Source organism: Tenrec ecaudatus, chromosome 2, assembly GCF_050624435.1.
Source record: "Tenrec ecaudatus isolate mTenEca1 chromosome 2, mTenEca1.hap1, whole genome shotgun sequence".
NCBI classification, from domain to species: Eukaryota; Metazoa; Chordata; class Mammalia; order Afrosoricida; family Tenrecidae; genus Tenrec; species Tenrec ecaudatus.
The window spans coordinates 293,237,184-293,257,569 of NC_134531.1; the positions used below are offsets into that span (position 1 = coordinate 293,237,184).

At 41.0% G+C, this 20,386-nt stretch overlaps 1 protein-coding gene across 1 annotated transcript; it reads right to left on the reverse strand.

The window, feature by feature from the left end:
- Positions 1-6,921: 6,921 nt before the first annotated feature.
- C2H3orf85 (chromosome 2 C3orf85 homolog) lies at positions 6,922-8,642 on the reverse strand. Its single transcript, XM_075542960.1, has 3 exons — positions 8,639-8,642; positions 8,393-8,526; positions 6,922-7,076 (listed from the first exon to the last, which is right to left on the reverse strand). The coding sequence occupies exons 1-3, from the start codon at positions 8,640-8,642 to the stop codon at positions 7,005-7,007; spliced, it is 210 nt and encodes a 69-aa protein (XP_075399075.1). The 3' UTR covers positions 6,922-7,004.
- Positions 8,643-20,386: the final 11,744 nt, after the last annotated feature.

Below are 20,386 nucleotides of genomic sequence, written 5' to 3' on the forward strand. Positions count from 1 at the left end.
GCCAGTAGTGGCTTGTGAAAGGAAAGAGAGGAAGAGGGGAAGGAAACGAGAGAAAGAAGAAAACAAAGACTGGAGCAGCAATGCCAAGGAAAGCAACACCCACTCACACACACACAACTAAAATGCACAAAAGTGAAAATAGTTAAAAAAAAATAAAAAAAAAAGGACAACTGAATCTGCTGAGTCTGTGGCAGGAAAGAGAGAAGAGATCGTAAAAGAGGTGAAAAGAAAAGTGAAAGAAGAACAGAAAGAAACAAAGAAAAAAAGAAAAAGAAAGCAATGGAGAGAAAAATTTAAAAATAGGGATAGTTGAACCCTGTGCCTTGCCATGTGTAGCACTGTCTTGTGCTGTGAGCAGCACTGTCGCAGGGGGCAGGCTGGAGCTCTCCCCACTGGGTGGCAGAGTTGTCCTAGGCAGAGGGTAGGGGTCTGGAAACCTGCAGTGGCATGTGGAAGGAAAGAGAGGGAGAAGAGTCATACAAGCAGAGAGAGGAGAGAACAAAGAAAGAGAGGAAAGAAAGAGAAAGAAGGGGGGAAAACTCAACGGTGTTCACTAAGATTGTCTGTGATGGTAAGGAGGGAAGACACAGAGAAGGAAGAAATAAAAAATAAAGAGATAGCTGATGCCTGATTGCCTGAATGTGGGGCCAGAGGGGTTTAAACCCTGCCCCAAGCTGGCCGGCTGGTGTGCTGTTTTAATGCAGGGACACAGTGGTGCTGGGCAGAATTGCCCCAGTTGACGAGATTGCCTTAGAGCCCAGGGAGGTTTCTTCAGCAGCACAGCATGGTGCAGATGTTTGTCACAGCTGCCTCTTGTGGTGTGCAGCACTTCCACAGAGGGCAGCCTGGAGTTCCCCTATTCGGGTTGATTTGCCCTAGGTGGAGGGTAGTGACCTGGAAGCCAGTTGTGGCGTATGATAGGAAAGAGAGGGAGAGAAGAGGTGACAGAGGAAAAAAAGGGTGTAGGGGGGGGGACAGGGAAAAAGAAGAAAGAGAGAAAAAAACCCAACACAAACCTGAACTCATTGAGACCGACTGTGGTGAGAAAGACAGAATGGTGACCAAGTAAAGAAGAAACAGAGTGGTAAGTAAGGAGATAACTGAGACCTGATCACCTGTCCGTGGGGTGGAGGAGTTCCAACTGTTTCTCACGGGAGTGGTGTAGAATGCCTGCGTGATGCAGGGTTCCACAGATGCATGGTGGGATTACTCTCGCAGGCAAGATCACACCAATGACCAGGCATCCATTCTCACCAGGATACTGAGCGCTGGAGTTCACTGGTATACCTGCCTTGTGCTGTATGTAGCACTACATCAGGGGCAGCGGGCCGGTGTTACCACAGCTCCATATAGAGCCTCAGGACAGGCAGGGCCTTCCTAGTTGTGTGTAGAAACACAGAGAGAAGCTGGGCTTATTGTCCTATCTAGACTGTTGGTGCCCTAGTAGATCAGAGGATTTTATTTTTACACCCCTCCCCAGCCAGCTAACATAGAATCAAATTAAATTTTCTCCCTGGCTCTGGCCTCCAGCTCTGTGCTCTGTTAGAAACTTAGACTTGCTTCAGTGGGTCTTTATTTTGCAAAAAGCCTCCAGGCCCTGTAGCTAAATTCTGACATTCCTTAGTGTGCCTTCTTCTTATGTTGATTTATGTTAGGGGACCCCACCAATGTGTTCCGTGGAGCTAAGCAACAAGACTGGGCTTTGAGTTTTTACCAATAATATATATTTCACTCTTTAAAAAAAATCATTTTATTGGGGCTCATACAACTCATCACAATCCATACATACGTCAGTTGTGTAAAGCACACTTATACATTCGTTGCCCTTATCATTCTCAAAACACTCGCTTTCCACTTGGGCTCCTGGAATCAACTTCTCATCTTTCTTTTTTCCCCATTCCTTCCCGCTCCCCCTCCCTCACAAACCCTTGATAATTTATAAATTATTATTGTATCATATCTTATACTTCCAGACATCTCCTTTCACCCACTTTTCTGTTGTCTGTCCCCCAAGGTGGAGGTTATATGTAGATCCTTGTAATCAGTTTCCCCTTTCTTGCCTCCCCTCACTCCTCCCACCCGGTATCACCACTCTCACCACTGGTCCTGAAGATATCATCTGTCCTGGATTCCCTGTGTTTTCAGTTCCTATCTGTACCAGTGTACACCCTCATGTCTAGCCAGGTTTGTAAGGTAGAATTGAGATCATGATAGTGGGGGAGGTGGGGAAGAAGCATTTAAGAACTAGAGGAAAGTTGGGTGTTTCATCAATGCTACACTGTACCCTGAGTGACTCATCTCTTCCCCACTACTCCTCTGCAAGGTATGTCTAGTTGTCTACAGATGGCCATTGGGTCCCCATCCTGCACTCTCACTCATTCACAATGATATTATTTTTTTTTTTGTTATTTGGTGCTTGATACCTGGTCCCTTCGACCCCTCATGATCACACATGCTGGTGCGCTTCTTCCATGTGGGCTTTGTTGCTTCTGAGCTAGATGGCCACTTGTTTACCCTCAAGCCTTTAAGACCCCAGAGGCTATATCTCTCAATAACTAGGCACCATCAGCCTTCTTCACCACACTTATTATGCACACATTTGTCTTCAGCGTTTATGTGGGGAAGGTGATCACACAATGATGGTTTTTGTTCTTTGGTGTCTGCTATCTGATTCCCTCAACACCTCGTGATCACACAGGCTGGTGTGCTTCTTCCCTGTTGACTTTGTTGCTTGTTTGTCTTCAAGCCTTTAAGATCCCAGATGCTGTATCTTTTGATAACCAGGCACCATCAGCTTTCTTCACCCCATTTGCTTATGCACATGTTTGTCTTCAGCAATTGTGTCAGGAAGGTGGGTATCATGGAATGACCATTTAGTTAAGCAAAGTGTTCTTTTATTGGGGGAGTACGTCAGTAGAGGCCCAATGTCAATCTGCTAACCTACTACTAAACCTATAAATATATGTGCATACATCTATTTCACCCATAATCATAAATATATTTACATATGTACATGCCTGTATTTAGGCCTCTATGTATGCCCACTCTTTTTTATATTATGCTTGTGAGGTGCTCGGTTTGGGGGCTGTCACACTGACCCCCAGATGGGGAGATCTATCTTTATCTGGGTGGGGGTTCCTTCTCGGCCAATTGGAACTGAATTTGCCCTGGACTTCGACTATCCACCTATTTTCTCCCACATCACAATCTGCCTCAGGTAAAGGTCTTCCTTTTCTTCTACTCCAAATTATGGCTACCTGTCACCCCTACTCCCCAGGCTATGAGCTCCAGGCAGCGAACTGTGCAGAGAGCGCTGGCATGGGGTTCTCCTCGTGTCTGGGACTATGTCTCCTCTAGGGCGTCCACCTGGAGAAATCACTACTCCCAGAGAAAGGGCGAGAGGAGCTTCTCAGCTGGAGCCCAGAAACCCAGCTCGCCGAACCTAGAATGACTTAGAGCATTCTTGGATCACCTTGTGAGTGGAAATCACGCACAAAGAGGGGTTTGGGAGAGACCCTAGTACCCTAATTCCAATTTCGGGATTCCACCTCCCATTTTTCTTTACCTTACCTCACAGTTTTCTGGTCTTGCAACAGTAGCATTCAACAGGTGAGACTTAACTAGTTGCCATTTTTCTCTACCACCCCCTTTGAGTTGCAATCTTGAAAGATTTTATGGGAAAAAATATTTAATGATGCAGGATGCATCTAGACATGATGGCAAGAACAGATAGAGCCACTTTACCAAAAAGAACTAGTTGGCATTTGATAGCATCTGAACAAGAACTTATGGAGCTGAAGGAAGAAGTTCAAGCTGCACTGAAAGCATTATGCAAAAGCAAGGCTCAAGGAATTGATGGAATACCAATTAAAATGTTTCCAAAGGGGGTTTATGCATTGGAAGCACTTACTTGTTTATGCCAGAAAATTTTGAAGACAACTAAAAGGTGACCCAACAGAATACTCAAATGAGTCCACCATCATCCATATGGCACTCAAGTAAAAGTTTGCTGAAGATCATCCAAAAATGGTTGCAGCAACATATTGCCAGGGAACTGCCAGAAATTCAGGCCAAATTTGAAAGAGGATGTGAAACAAGGGACATCATTGCTGATATCAGAAGGATCCTGGCTCAAAGCAGTGAATGCCAGAAAGATGGTTACTTGTGTTTCAATGACTATACAAAGGCATCTTCCTATTGTGTGGACCATAATAAGAACAGATAACCTTGAAAAGAATGGGAGTTCCAGAACACTTCATTGTGCTCCTGTGGAAATTGTGCATATACCAAGAGGCAGTTGTGTGTAAAGAACAAGGGAATACTACTTGTTTTTAAAATCTGAAAACGTGTGCATCATGGTTGTAGCCTCTCTCTATAATTATTCGATCTGTATATGGAGCAAATCATCAGAAAAGTTGGCATATGTGGTTTTAGGATTGGAGAAAGGCATATTAACAACCTAGAGATGCAGGTGACAGAAGTTTGCTGGCTGGAAGTGAGGAGGACTTGAAGCACTTGCTGATGAAGATCCAGGATGGCAGTTTTTAGTGTGGATGACAACTCAATGTAAAGAAGACCAACATCCTCACAACATGACCAACAGATATCATTATGGTAAATGGGAAAAGATTGGAGTTGTCAAGGATTTTGTCTTGCTTGGATCCATGATAAATGCTCATGGAAGCAGCAGTCAGTAGTTCAAAAGATGAGTTTCATTAGGTAAATTTGCTGCACAAGACCTTTTGGGAGTATTGAAAAGCAACCATGTTATTTTGGGAGTATTGAAAAGCAACTAAGGTGTGCCTAACTCAAGCTATCGCTGTGTGGGGAAAATTGGTTGGAGGAGGGATAACAAAGCCAGGGACAAGGGAATAGCAAGAGATCTAAAATCGGTGGTAAGGAGGGCACAGAATGCCTGGTGGAATCTGATTAAGTACTACATAGCTGAGGGGAAGTACAGCAAAGCTGAATGAAGGTCAAAAATGATAGTGGGACAGGAGAAAAGTAAAAGGAAACAGAGGAAAGAACTAGGAGGCAACAGACGATTATAGATGTACAAACATAGGTATGTACATATGTAAATATATTAATATATGATGATAGGGATATAGATCTATGTACATATATTTATAGGCAAAGTATTAAGGTAGCAGATGGACATTTGGCCTCTACTCAAGTCCTTTCTCAATGCAAGAGCACTTTGTTCTTTTTTTTCCAATAATTTTATTGGGGGCTCATACAAGTCTTATCACAATACATACATACACACACCAGTTGTGTAAAGCACATCTGTACATTCATTCCCCTCATCATTCTCAAAACACTTGCTCTCCACTTAAGCCCTTGGCATCAGCTCCTCATTTCCCCCCCTCCCTCATGAACCCTTGATAATTTATAAATAATTATTTTGTCATATCTTACACTGTCCGACGTCTCCCTTCACCCACTTTTCTGTTGTCTATTCCCCAGGGAGGAGGTTATATGTAGATCCTTGTAATCTGTTCCCCCTTTCCACCCCACCTCCCAGTGTGGCCACTCTCACCATTGGTCCTGAAGGGACCATCTGTCCTGGATTCCCTGTGTTTCCAGATCCTATATGTACCAGTGTACATCCTCTGGTCTAGCCAGATTTATAAGGTATAATTGGGATCATGATAGTGGGGGGAGGAAGCATTAAAGAACTAGAGGAAAGTTGTGTATTTCATCGTGAGCACTTTGTTCTAATAACCTGCCATTCTGTGATGCTCACCTTCCTCACATGATTGCTGAATACAAAATGGGTGCATAAGCTAATGTGGTGAAGAAAGATGATGGTGCCTGACTATTACAAGATATAGTTTCTTAGGTCTTAATGGCTTGAAGTTAATGGCAGCCACCTAGCAGGGAAGTAACAAGGCCTACATGGAAGAAGCACATCAACTGGGTGATCACAAGCTGTTGACAGGATCAGGTATCATGCGTCAGAAGACCCCCAAAAAGAACAATTTCGATGTCAACAAGGTGGTTCAGAATAGACACCCAAAGCCCCTCTGTAGACAATTGGAGATCCCCTCATAGAAGGGTCACAAGGAAGGGACAAGTCAGGGTTCAGTATAGCACCGATGAAACACTCATCCTTCCTCTAGTTATTAAATTCCACAATCCCCCCCAATATCACAACCCTAGTTCTACCTTACAAATTTGGCTGTACCAGTGCACAGCACTGGTACAGATAGGAGCCCTCGACACACAGAATCCATGACAGAGTATCCCCTGGAGACCAATAATGACAGTAGTGACACCATGAAGAGAGGGGGTAAGATAGGGGGAGAAGGGGGAGAAGTGGGGACCTGATAGCAATGATCGATGTACAACAAACCCCAGCCCCTTGGGGAATGAGCAACAGAAATGTGGGTGAAGGGAGACAGCAGACAGTGTAAAATACGAAAATAAAAATGATTTATAAATTATCAAGGGTTCACGAGGGTGGGAGGGGAAAATAGAGGAGCTGATACCAAGGGCTCAGGTAAGTGACAAGTAATGACCAAAGAGGAGAGAATCAGCTGCACTTGACTCTCCCTTCTTTAAACTACAGAAGTGCGCTAATTCTTAAATAAGAGACAACAGAATGTAAGAATTGTGAGCAGAGTATTTTATTGACATCATTTCTTGACATGTGGTTCTGCTTGCCCCAGAAAAGTTCCCTTTTTAGAACATGAATGTTCTAACTGACTATTAATAACATTTAGTTCTCCTTTCAAGGGTTATCATTTCCTGAGAACTGCCAATTCCTGATCTTTGCACAGGTTGCCATGTTTACTACTTCCAACAAACAGCATTACAGGGAAGACAATCAAAACGAAACCCTGAAATAGTTTTAGGAGATACAATAACCCACCTAGTAGATGAGAGGGATTTGTCCCCAGTTCTACAAAGCCCTTGGTTTTGACACATTTTCATGCCAAATCTTATCATATTGCCTTTGTGGTTGAACCAACAAAGCACATGTACCGATCCACGGACATCTAAGAGGTGAAGGCAAATGGGTCCAAATAATACTGTGCCCTTGTTTTCCAAGCAGTCCACGTTTCATGAGCCTGCAGTAAAGAAAACAGAAGTCATGGTCTCTGAATCCATCGAACACCAATTACAACAATTAATCAGATTAATATGCAGATATTCCTGATGGAATAATACTGAAGACGGCTTGGTTGTCATACTTGCAGTGTCCTATTTAAGCCAACGCTCAAATGTATCGTCTAGTTATATATTTTCCAGTTGATCACACAACTAGTCTACAAGTATAGGCAAGAGCATTCTTGAAAATTACAACGTTCCACGATAAAGACAGTCTTCCAGCCTATGTAACTATTTAAATTGACAAATAAACAAAGTATTGTTTTAATACTTCTATATTATGCCTTTTGAAGAAGAGTCATAAAATTGATGCATTATTCAAGCTGATGGTTTTCATCAGTAAACGCTAAGCAGGAACAAGCTGATCCTGGAAGACCATCAGTTAATTATCACACAGGTAGAGCAAGGGTAGGACTGAGGCCCTCAAAAGCAAGGGTGTCCAATTAAAAAAAAATCTTTGTATGATCCTTATGTCTGGCAATGTGAGAGCTTGGTAACTGTTGAAAGAAGGAAAGAAAGACCATAGTAGAACATGAGAGAGAGAGAGAGAATATGACTAAGAGAATTAATTATATAGTTTTCAAAAATATGAGTCGTGAAAGGAATTACAAATTATTGATATCCTCAAATAATTTAGCAAGCTTTTCCAGGTCAGAGTGTTCTTTTCTTCCTTAAGCAAGGCAAGCATGCAATAAAATGGGATCATGCAAGCTTCCTTGTAATTTCTCCTCTAGTTGGAGTGAACCTGAGTAGGAAAATATACAAAGGGCAAGCAAATGAAGAGTTATAGTGAAGGCTTCTATAATCACCCCAGAGGGAAATTAGAAACCGAATAACTGCGAGTGAACTAAAAGGCCACCACTATCGATCCATCCACCTAGCCAAGCATGTAATAATTTACTGCATCTTAACTACAAACTAGTCTTTTTTCTAGGTTCAAAAAATAATTACCTCGATGCACAAGGCAGCAACTTGACCCTTGTAGTCTAGATAAGATGGGTGCACCGAAGCTATCATTCTGGAGTGATATTTCAGGAACCATTCGCATAGGAACAGCATGGAAATAGGAGGGAAAAGAAGAGCACCCATCTTCTGGAGAAGGAAAAAGTGTCACAGAAGGGTGTTCTGACCTGAGTCTTTAAGGAAGAGGTAGGATTTCTTAGGCAAAGGGAGACTTCAGGCAGCCTGAGGGGAAAACTCAGGGGTAGGCTGATGTGTTAATGTCAGCTGATGTCAATAGTAAAAAGACCAAAGGCATGTTTTCAAATGCAGATACCTGATCAGGCAGCGTCTCTCCCCACACATTTGGCCTGTGATCTGGGTCCCAGTAATCCTGCAAGTATATATGCCTTTTGAGATGTAGGAATTGGTTTGCTGGGTCCTCGAAGGCAAAAGGTGCTCCCAAGGCACCTGTAATTCAGAGGTAAGGAGGAGAACTTCAGTTAGCACCTATTTCCATGACTCTTGAGGAGTGGCTGGTGGTTTCAAACTGCTAACCTTGTGGATCACAGTGAATACATACCCATTGCATCACCAAGTCTTCCTTCTTGTAGGTAAAGGGGAATAATAATAAAAATAATAATGAAGATAGGAATGTTTTGAGGAATGGATAAACTAATGTACGTAAGCCACTGGCCGGTAAATGATTAATAGTCAGTCAGCAATCTGAATTTTGCTTTCCTAGCCCTCAAAAATAGAACATATATTTCAGCCTGATATGACAAGTACCATGTCTAAGGTTTGTATGATTATTAAATAAAGTAATTCTCTCAATTCTGATACTGTGATTTAAATGATCAGTATTGATAAATTCATCATGAAGTTGAATTAGCTTGTGTTTTGTGTTTCTTTGTACAATTATGCTTAATCTAATCAAATGATAGATTGCTATAATATCCATAAAAGCTTCCAAAAATTATTTTTACAAAAGAAAATATGCTAATGGTTTTTAAAAATTCATAATTTCAGAATTTTGATATGTTAAGCTCATATTGTGAATTCACATCTAAATACAACATGATGTGTCAGAGTTGTAACTTAATAATATAAAGGGAGAATATAATCTGAACCTATATGTGGTAATGATATAATCTGCCAGTTGCTTGTGATAAAAAGTATCAGTTAACATCTTAATTTTATACTGAACAAAGCTAAAATGTAAATATGAGGGTGCTTTAAAAAGGCTTGTGTAAAGTGGATATTTCCCATGTACATTTTGAAGGCTCTATACATATAGGATATATAATTTCTACAATTTAAAATATGCTTATTAAAAAGTTTAATTATGAATACATTACATAAAAATTCAACAGTCTCATAATCAATAGGCTTCGATTGGTCATACAAAAGGTTAATACTATAGCGTCTTGTTAGGAAGGTTGACAATGTAAGTCTGCTTCGTGATACCAATGAAGAAAGTCTCTGGTGACCTCTTTTTGAAAAATATTAGCTGACTTTAAACTAGTTTATTAATTTTAATTGAAAAAAATTACCTGTGGAACACAGTTCTACTTCTACACGCATGGATGGCCATGAACAAGAACCAACTGGATGGCAATTGGTTTTGACCTTTTGATCTATTAACCAATACTATTTGTGGGGAGTTACAACAACTGACATGAACTTCAATAAGACATGAAGTCAGTTCCGGGAAGATGGTGCTAAAGGAGAATATGCTACTTAGAACTCTCTTTGTGTGAATGAGACAACAATTGACATGAACTTCAATAAGACATGAAGTCAGTTCCGGGAAGATGGTGCCAAAGGAGAATATGCTACTTAGAACTCTCTTTGTGTGAATGAGACAACAATTGACATGAACTTCAATAAGACATGAAGTCAGTTCCGGGAAGATGGTGCCAAAGGAGAATATGCTACTTAGAACTCTCTTTGTGTGAATGAGACAACAATCGGTAAGGAGGCCATGTAGGGGGATCGACATGCAGAGCTTAGATTCTTGGAACTGTGGATTCAGCTCAGACCCTCCATTCTGACTCACGAGCATGGAGGACACGGTCGAACTGATCTGAGGTCTCCCTTTCCCCTCACCACTGAAATCCCCTCTCTGGTGCTGCCTGTGGCCCCACTCTCCTACCAAAGCTGGCAAACACAGGGAACTCGGACTCAGATCAGAGCACCATGGGAGCAATTTAGACTTCCACGCAGTTTTTTATTCCTGGGGAAAGCAGCGCAACAGTGCTGAGGTTCCCCTCACCCAGCCATTGTAATTTTCTCCCCAGAGCAGGTTGAAACCCTGCCCCCTACCAAAGCAGGCAAACACAGAGAACTTGGAATTTGGACTCAGCTCAAGGCAACATGGAAGCCATTTAGGCTCCCCACCCAGATTCTTGCCCATAGGGAAAGCTGCACCACTGAGCTGAGATTCCTCCTTCTCCCAGCCTTCCCAGTGCCATCCTCACTGCTTGTGATAAGACTAGAGCAGCTGCTTTTGACAGGCAGCTGCACACTGTATGTGCCTAGATCCCTAGAGTAGCCTTGACTCAGCAAAGGGAATTCCTTGGCTAAGGAGAGAGTGAACCCCCTGTGAGATAAGGCAATAGCCTGACTCCCAGCACAGTTTGACAGGCAGTCTGCAGAAGCATTCTTACCAGCCTCCTAAAGAGAAGCCCAGGGCTCTTTGACTCCAGGGAAAATGGTGCCTAGTTCCTCCAAAGCAACACACAAACAGCAATCTGCCTTAACAACCTCAATGAAAAAAGAGCAGAGAAACAATGCAATGTCAGAGGAAGTCCAGAATCTACTGACGTGCAGAGAAGAAGCAGATGTTGATCTAGAACCGACAGAAATGCTGCTTGGCGTCATATAGGATATGAGGGAAGCAATACAGAAAAAGGATGAAATGATTGAGGTGATAAAGGCCACACACTAAAGGGAAATAAAGAGAGAGTTATGACACAAGGTAACAGAATCAAATGAAAAGTTAATAGATATCACCCACAGACTAAAAGTGGAGAACCCTAACAGAGACCTTGGGAATAACCAGGCAGATTTCATTAAATGGGAAAAACAGTCAAACAAGATAATCAAAGAAGCTGAAGAAAATTTAAGAATAATCCCCGATGCTGTGAAGAGAAACAACATTGGAATAATTGGCCTACAAGAACTGGACGCCATGAAGAAATCCACAGCAAAAATCGCGAGGGAATTCCTGAAAGAAAACGTCCTCAACTTAATGAATGAGAATCAGGAAACCGTCCAGAAAGCAGAGAGGACACTAATTAGACTGAACCCCAGGAAGAATTTGGTAAGGCATATAATAGTTATACAATTTTGAGGAAAAGGAGAAAATCATATGAGCAGGTAGGCAATACAAGGATCACCTATGAAATTACTCAGATAAGAATGTGCTTAGACCTATCAGCAGATACTAGGAAGAGGAGGAGAGAGTGGAGTAACATCTTCTGAAAGTTGAAAGAGAGCAATGCCAACCAAAGAACTCTACCCAGCCAAGCTATCTATCAAGATAGAGAAGTAAGTGTATTCTCAGAAAAGGAAAAACTCAAAGAATATGTTAAAAGAAACCCAACACTACAAAATATGCTTGTTGACTCACTAAAATCATAAGAAAAACATTCACTGAGCACAAATGGGAGACCATCACATAGAGTAATTCCACCAGAAGTCAACACACTGAAAACAGTGCGATAGGTAGGTTTATTGTGCCAACCTGGCCAATAGGAACATGTGGAATTAATAAGGGTAGGTTGATTGGAGGCAAAGATATAAATGGCTCGGCAAGCCCTGTCCCTCTCTCTCTCTCTTGCTCTCTGGTGATCAGACCAGTATGTGGCTGCTAGTTCTCTGCCTCAACTTGGGAGCTACACTACCTGTGGGCCTGGAAACTCATGGATTGTGTTGCTAGAGCATGAGGTTTCTTGGAGACCTGCTTCACCATGCTGCTGGTGTATAGATCACTTGAATTTGGGACTGTCGGATGCTGTCATCTTGCTGACTGTTGGTGACCCACCCTGCTGTTCGCTGCCTATGACCAGACTGCCTGTTGACCTAAGAAAGACTCAGCTGTCTTTCTTGATTTTTGACCCAGTGACCTTAATGAGTTGAAGGACTTCCTGTATATTAACTGTTCCATGGAAGTGAGTTGAACTGACCCCCTTGTACTGCTATGTGGACTAATTAGCTGCTATATGCTTTCAGGCTCTATCTATCTATCTATCGATCGATCGATCGATCGATTGATCGATCTATCTATCTATCTATCTATCTATACTTATGTAGTCATAAGTGTCCTGTTTTGTTTCTATAGAGAAACCTGTCTAACACAAACATCCCCACGGATAACATTGACTTAACGGTGAAAAAAGGCAAGGTTGAGCCCTTCTATAGACTTAGGAAACATAACCCATCAATCTGTTGTCTACAAGAAACACATCTCAAGCTCGCAGACAAGAACAGGCTGAGAATTAAAGGCTGGCAAAAATATACCAAGCATACAGCAATTTTAAAAAAGCAGGGGTTCCAATCCTACTCTCTGACAAAATTGTTAGGTGTAAACCATAACAAGCGATAAGGATGAGAACTACATAATGCTCAAGAGATCAGTGGACCAGAACCAGTGAGCATAATCAATATGTAGACACCCAACAAGAGATCTGCGAAATTCGCCAATCAAATTCTTCAAATTATGAAAAAAGAAATGACAGATTCAACAATCATAGTAGGTGAGTTTAATACACTACTCTCTGAGAAATATAGATCACTGGGAACAAAGTTTAACAAGGAAACTCCCCAAATAAGCCCTACAGTTAGGTGACTTGACCTGATAGACATTTTTAGAGCTCTCCACCTAAATGTAAAAATATAATAATAACTAAAAAAAATCACATTCTTCTCAAGAGCACATGGCATATATTTTAAAAATGGACCACATGCTGGGTCACAAGTCAATCCTGAGCAAATTAAAACACAGAGAGATCACTTGAACTTCCCTGTTGGACCACTGTGCCATCTTGCAGGAAATCAACAAAATGATGATCAAGAGAACTAGGGCAAACAATTGGACAATGAATAACTCTCGTCTGAAAGATGAGTGTGTACTATCCCAGGTTAGAGGTACACTTAGAAAATTTTTAGAAACCAATGAGAATGACAATGCAATGTACCAAAACCTTTGGGACACAGCAAAAGCAGCTATCAGAGGAGGTCTGATAGTGGTAACTGTGCACATGACAAAGGAAGATAGACTTATGATTAATTCACCGTCACGAAACCTCCAGCAACTAGAACAGAGTCAACAGGATAATCCCACAAATAGCAAATGAAATTAAATAATAAAAATCAGGGCAGAGATAATGAGTGGGAAAAGAAAATAATACAAAAATCAACGTCATAAAAAGCTGGTGCTTTGAAAGGATCAATAGAGTCAACAAACTGTTGGCAAACCTAAGCAAAGGAAGAAAAGAACAAACATCTATATACAGGATAAGGGTTGAAAAAGGGGAAATTGCAACAGACATTAATGAAATTCAAAGGCTAATTGCACAGTACCAATAAAGTCTGTACTCCAATGAATTCACTAACTTGGAAGACACAAATATTTGGAAAAACAATCCCTCCCAAGATTATCCCAGACAAGACGTCAACAACGTCAACAGACCCATAGTAATAGAAGAAATATATAAGGTTATCAAGAGACTATCAACTGAAAAACAAAAACCAGGCCAGACACTTCACAGAAGAATTCAACTAAGCATTCCGGAAATAACTGACACCAGTCCTACACAAGCTCTTCCAGAGCACAGAAAAGGACAGCAAACTCCTAATCTCTTTCTATGACGTTAGTATAACGATGTTACCTAAAGTGGGGAAGGATCCCACCAAAATTAAGAACTAGAGATAGATATTTATCAATATCTATAACTATTGTGATAGTTAAGATTTATTGTGCCAACCTGGCCGATAAACACAAGTAGAATTAATTGAAAGGCGGAGAGATAAATGGCTCAGGGAGTCTCCCCTTTCTTCTTCTCTGGTCTCTTGTTCTCTGATGGTGAGACCAGTGTGCAGCTACCTGAGCCAGTTCCCTGCTTCAGCTGGCAAGGCTTAATTAATTCCTGCGAGATATTCCTGAGGAGCAGCCAAATGGACCTACCCTGATGCAGCCCTGGTGCAGTAGAAGCCACATGGGAGACCCCTGCCAGCCCTGAGATGCTTACATGCTCACTGATTTGGCTTTCCTCCTGCATTCATCATTATTGTGTGTGTTTTGGGAGTTTGAGGAGTACTTTGTAGATTGATGTCTGACATATGTGCTAATGTCGAACTTATGGGCTTTGACTGGGCTGGGATGCTTTCTTAATGTACACTTTCTTTTTATATAAAATTCTCTTATATACATATGAGTTTCTGTGGATTTTCTCTAATCTACCCAGACTAACACATGTCTAAAGAACATCATTAGAAAATTCTTAACAAAATATTGACCAATAGAATATAAAATTATATACTATGGATAATTCATCATGACCAAGTGGGATTCATTCCAGGGATGATTCAAAACCAAAAGTCCATCAACATTATTCACCACATTGACAATAAAAAGGATAAGAACCACAACTTATCTTTGATAAGGGTCCAAAAAATATCAAATGGGAAGTGGATGTTTTCTTCAACAAGTGATGTTGGAAAAAATGTATATTTACCTGCAGAAAAATGAAGCAAGACCCTTATCTCACTCCACCAACAAGAATAAACTCAAGGTGGATCACAGACCTTGAGGTAAACTCCCAAACTATTAAGGTCATCAATGAGGGAATCGGGACAAACCTAAGGACTTTGGTGCAGGAAATTCATAGGCTACAGGAAATTGGGAAGGACACATACACAGAGGAAGTATGTCAAATGGGATATACTAAAAATACATTAGTACATTGAAAGATTTCACCAAGAGAGTAACAAGAGAGCCCAACAGACTGGGAAAACATCTTTAGCAATGACACATCAGCCAAAGGTCTTATTACTAAAATCTATAATACTCTGAATGCCAACAACAAGCAAAAAACAAATAGCCCATTGTTAAGATGTGGGAAAAAACACCTAAACAGAAGTTTCAAGGGTGGGAATCAGAATGACCCATAAACATATAAGAAAATATTCCTGATCATTATCCATAAGGGAAATGCATATTAAAACAACTATGATATACCACCCAGCACCCTCAAAAATAGCCGAATTCAAAAAATCAGAAAGCAACAAGTGTTGGAGGGGGTGTGATGAGATAGCAACTCTCATCCACTGCTGGTCGTTCTGGGGATATGTGCAGCCACTATGGAAATCGACTTGGCGATACCTAAAACAAATGGAAATTGAGCTACCATATGACCCAGCAATCCCCCTACTGGGCATATACCCAGAAGTAAGAAGTAGACTATAACCAGACATTTGCCCTCCAATGATCATTTGGGTACAGGTCACAATCACAAGTAATTGGGAAAATCTTAATTTCTATCAATTGATGAATGGATTAAAAAGCTCTGGTATATACACACAATAGAGTACTATGCATCCTTCATCCTACAATGCAGTGATGAATGTATGGAACATATCATCTCTTGGGAAGAGTTGGAGGAAAGTATGCTAAGCAAAGTAAGCCAAGCACTAAAGGACAAGTACAACATGAGTCTGCTGAGGTAAGTTTAAAAATGCAAAAGGAGTAAAGGGGAAAGCTACTGTACACATATATTCCTGGGGAGAGGTCCAGGTACTATGCCAGGGGCCAGACCCAACCCAGATATGCATATGGCATCCAGCCAAAAAAGGGGGGAGGGGAAAGATGCTGCTAGTTGGGGGATAGGCACTATCACCTATGGGGAGGGTATTGTTTTTGTCTTCACAGGCAAGGGAGAGAAAAAACAATTCTTTCTGGTGTACCAAACATTGTGGGCAACATACTTGCGAGAGGACTGTCAGGCTGGCCCCAAGCTATGTTGCCCCCTCTCCCTAGAAGAATGTACTGTTGAGGACAGCTCTGAAAATATAGGCTGGAGAGAGTGGCCAGTCTGTCTTGGCCGCATGGGGACAAATTAAGAGGGAGAGAGAAAAGGGAGAGGGAGAGAACGAGAACCTTATCCATAACCTTGGGATAGTAGTCATCTGCTTCTCACAGTTGGACAATGTAGCCTAAGTCCAAGGGAGTATTTCATTCAGTTCCTTTAATTTGCCTCAGGTGTGTTTAAGGTAAAGTCCAGTTCACTCAGTTGGGTTTCTTTCTAGTGTGGTCTATGAAGGATGTTGCGCACCTCAAAAGGACAGAGCCTCAAGTCCCAGTAGTCTTTAGCTTATACCCTGGGTTACCAAGGGCTGGATAGAAACTAGATCAAAAGTGTCCAATTAGGAATAAAATGCCAGGTGTCGTCTCCCATGGGTGTGTGTGGGGGGGGTCTAGTATATGTCATGTTAGGCATTGTTTCAAATGGCAGGCTATCCCATATGGCTTACCCACCAATGAAAGTGAAATCACCTTCTCTGAGATAGACCTGTTCCCCCCCCCACCCCCACCCCCAATCTACGGACTTTAATTTCCCTTAAGGTCCATTAAGTCCCCTTGTAGGAGTGTCTGTTGATTTGTAGTGACCAAAGAAAAATGATACACAAAAGGGACTGATTGGTCTTTTTCCTCTCTCCCCAGCCTAAGAAACTGACCCCAACTGAGTTGAAGTCTCCTCTAGCTAAGCGGTTTTTAAGAAGTACCAATAAGGCAGTTTTGGATGGATCTTGAGCATTTGGCAGGCACACCATCTCACTGCTTGTGAGACGTGATTAGAAGAGTGCGTGACCCGAGAGCAGATGCCCGCCTTTGTGTTTATCCTTCTAGAAGTGATCTCATGTAATATTTTTGATGGATTATATTTGCTTAAAGGCGAGATTTTGAAAAGTATAGTCAATGTTACTTGGAATTACCCCAACGTATAATCAATATTCTGCATCACAATTAGTCTGGTTGCATTGTACAATCATTCAGAAAATGTTATTTTACAAATCTTGATTGAGAAGGATGTTCAAAAACATATACCCTAGGTAGTTCAAGCTCTAATATTTTCAACTTCTATAAATGTTTTATATTTTTTGCTCAGTTCAACAGAAAATATGTTACTGATATAATTGCCTTTCCCCTGTCAGAGAAGAAGCCACCTGCCTCAGCATTATGCACCCCATAGGCATCCCATCAATATTAATTGATGGTGATAATAACATCACCCATGAGGGACAGACGTATAGCATTTATTATACTGCTTTACAAAGGAGAAAACTGATACACGGAGATGAAATGACTCAGTCAAGGTCACATAGTAAGTCACTGACAGGGCTGGAAATGAAACACAAGTAATATAGAAGGGCATTCTATTATCCTCTCTGCTTGAGGAGTTTCCCCACCCGTTTTCATTTCGCCTGATCAACCTTGAACGTTAGTGAGAGAAAGAGCAGGGCTTTGAGTTTGTGAGACTGTGTGATGCTGCCAGAGCTTGAAAACCAAGTCTTGAGTTTTTTACTTCCCTCATTTTTAATCGGTGTTTGTTTTTCATGTAGTTAATACTAGCCAAAGTCATGCCTTTTGTAAAGTTTTATGCCTAGAAGCTATGAAAAACATCTTTGTTTTCTTTCCAACCCTCTACACACACTCCTTCCTTTTATCCTGTGTTAATAATTCTTAATTAGAGCATAGTTAAGCCTCATTCTACTAACAGAACACGTCTTGAATATACTTTGTAGAATATTCTGCATATCAGGCAGATGGTTCATAGTGTGGAGATAAGCAGGGTCGCAGCTCTCGTCATACAAACCAAGGTTCAGAAGATTCAGATTTCTATCTTGTTTTCTTCCAGTGATTAGTTAGGTTGGTAAGCCAGACTGCACCTGCATTTTGTGCAAAATGGGGATGAATTATATGACCTTTAAGGCATCCTCCAAATCTTCTAATTTGGACTTGAATATATTCATAACAAATAGGTAATTAATTTTTAAAATTACCTTTTGTGCATGATATTATGTCATCAGAATCATATCAAATTTTCTAAATGGGCATAGCTTCTAATACATCTAAGTAATTTACATGCTGATATATTCAGCACTAAGAAATAAAGGAGAAACCAAAGACCTATTTATAATTAAAGCAAAAGTAAACAAAAATATATTCACATTCTGCATAAACAAAGGACAGAGTATTCATTACTGACTGATGAGCAGCATGGGAGTAATTAAAGGTGCATACATAATGAGATGGAAAGACTTCCAGAGAAGGTTGAAAAGGGTCTTAAAATTTGATGGTGTAGAAACGACTGAACGTTCAGTATGCTGTGCACATGACCATGAAAGTGATGTTTGTAATTGATACCTTCCTAGTAAAGAGATAAGATAGCCTAACAGGAAAATTAAAATACAGTATTCAAGGGCAGCATCTGATAGCAGATTAAAAAACAATTCCCCCATGTGGAAGGAGTTCATTTGGAGCCTTTCTGTGACCCTTTGTCCTTTGGAAGAGACAGCTCTATTGGGACCCATCACTTGGCATATCCAGATAAATTTTCCTCTTGTGGTGAGTTGCTCTTAGAGTTCATACTTTATTTTCTTTTCCTCCAAACTGTGAATGAATGTTATTTCTCAAATTTTGAGGTCATCAGGCCAGTACTCTTCATGTGCGGTAGGTAGTTTATTGTGCCAACCAGGCTGATAAACACATGTAGGGTTAATTGAAATTGGAGGGGTAAATGGCTCAGTGAGCCTTGCCTTGCCTTTCTCGTTCTTGGGTCTCCTGCTTTGTGATGGTTGGACCAGGGTGCAGCTGCCTTAGCAGTTCCTTGCTTCAGTTGGCAAGGCTGACTTCCTATAAGACATCCCCAAGGAGAAGCCACATGGACCTACCCCAATGCATCCCTGGGGGCTGGAGCAGCCGTGTGTGGAGACCCCTGCTAGCGCTGAGATGCTTACACATTCACAGACTCAGCTTTCCTCCTGCAGTTGGCATCATTGTGTGTGTTTTGTGAGATGGAGGAGGACTTTGTGGATTGGTGTTGGACATATGGGTTAATGTTGGACTTGTGGGCTTGAGTTTGGTGGATTTGTTTCTCTAAAGTACCTAGACTAATACAACATGTGAATTGAAAAATATATTTCTGTTCACCAGTTAAACCGGTTGCCCTTGAGTCAATTCTGATTCACTGTGACTCCATGTGTATCAGAATAGAACTGTTCTCCACTGAGTTTTCAATGGATATACGTTACAAGTAAATCAGCAGTCCTTTCTTCTAAGGTACTTCAGGGAAGGCCCCACATTCCACCCTTTCGGTTTGCAATCAAACACATTAACCAGTTGGACCACTCACTCATGGGTTCCTATCCTAAGCTATATCTTCCAAACTACCTGTTCTAGGTAATAAAAGGAATCTATTGGTATCCATGACCATTTTTTGCTTGTTTCTCATGTTGATCAAAGTGAAGCTAAAGAAAGACATGGTTTGTTGGAGGAGGTACTCAGAGATCCCAACAGTTCTCTTGTCCTTGAGAACTAAGGAAAGATAGCACATATATACATTATATTTTTTGTTTTCATATATACATAAATGGAGAAGTGACCAGGACATTCTAATAGTAGAAACTTGCCAACCCTGGACAGCCATGACTGTGAATCTTTTTACTCCAATAACTTTTAGTCTATGTATGGCTTTGAAAGAAATCTTACGTGATTCAATGAGAGCTAAAGAAATCAATCCCTGACAGAGCCACCAAAAGGTCCACCACTAGCTATTCATTTAGGAGATGGGTGATACTGGTATTTATGATATTTTCTAATACCCGATGCTCCAGAGGAAGAATGAAATCTATAGCCATGGCTCATGTTAAAATAACAACAACAACAAAAAGCAACTTCTATAGGGGATGTTAAATGCAAAGCACTTATCATTCAATATTGGTGTTTAATTGTTTTAGTATCAATATTGTTTTAATTGTTGTTTTTGTGAGGTGTCATTGGATTGCTTCTGAATCATGACAACCCTATGCTCAACAGAACAAGACATTGCTTGGTCCTGTAGCATCCTCACAATTTTTCTTATGCTTGAGTTCATTGTTGTAGCTTGTGCACCAATCCATCTTGTCAAGGCCCTTCTTCTTTTGCCACCCCTATACGTTTGTATAAAAGACTTTTAAAATTATGTGGAAAATTTAGTTAAAAATAATAGCAAATTTCCATGAACTTTTCAAAGGACTCTGATAAAAAGCAACCATTATTTGCTATTTG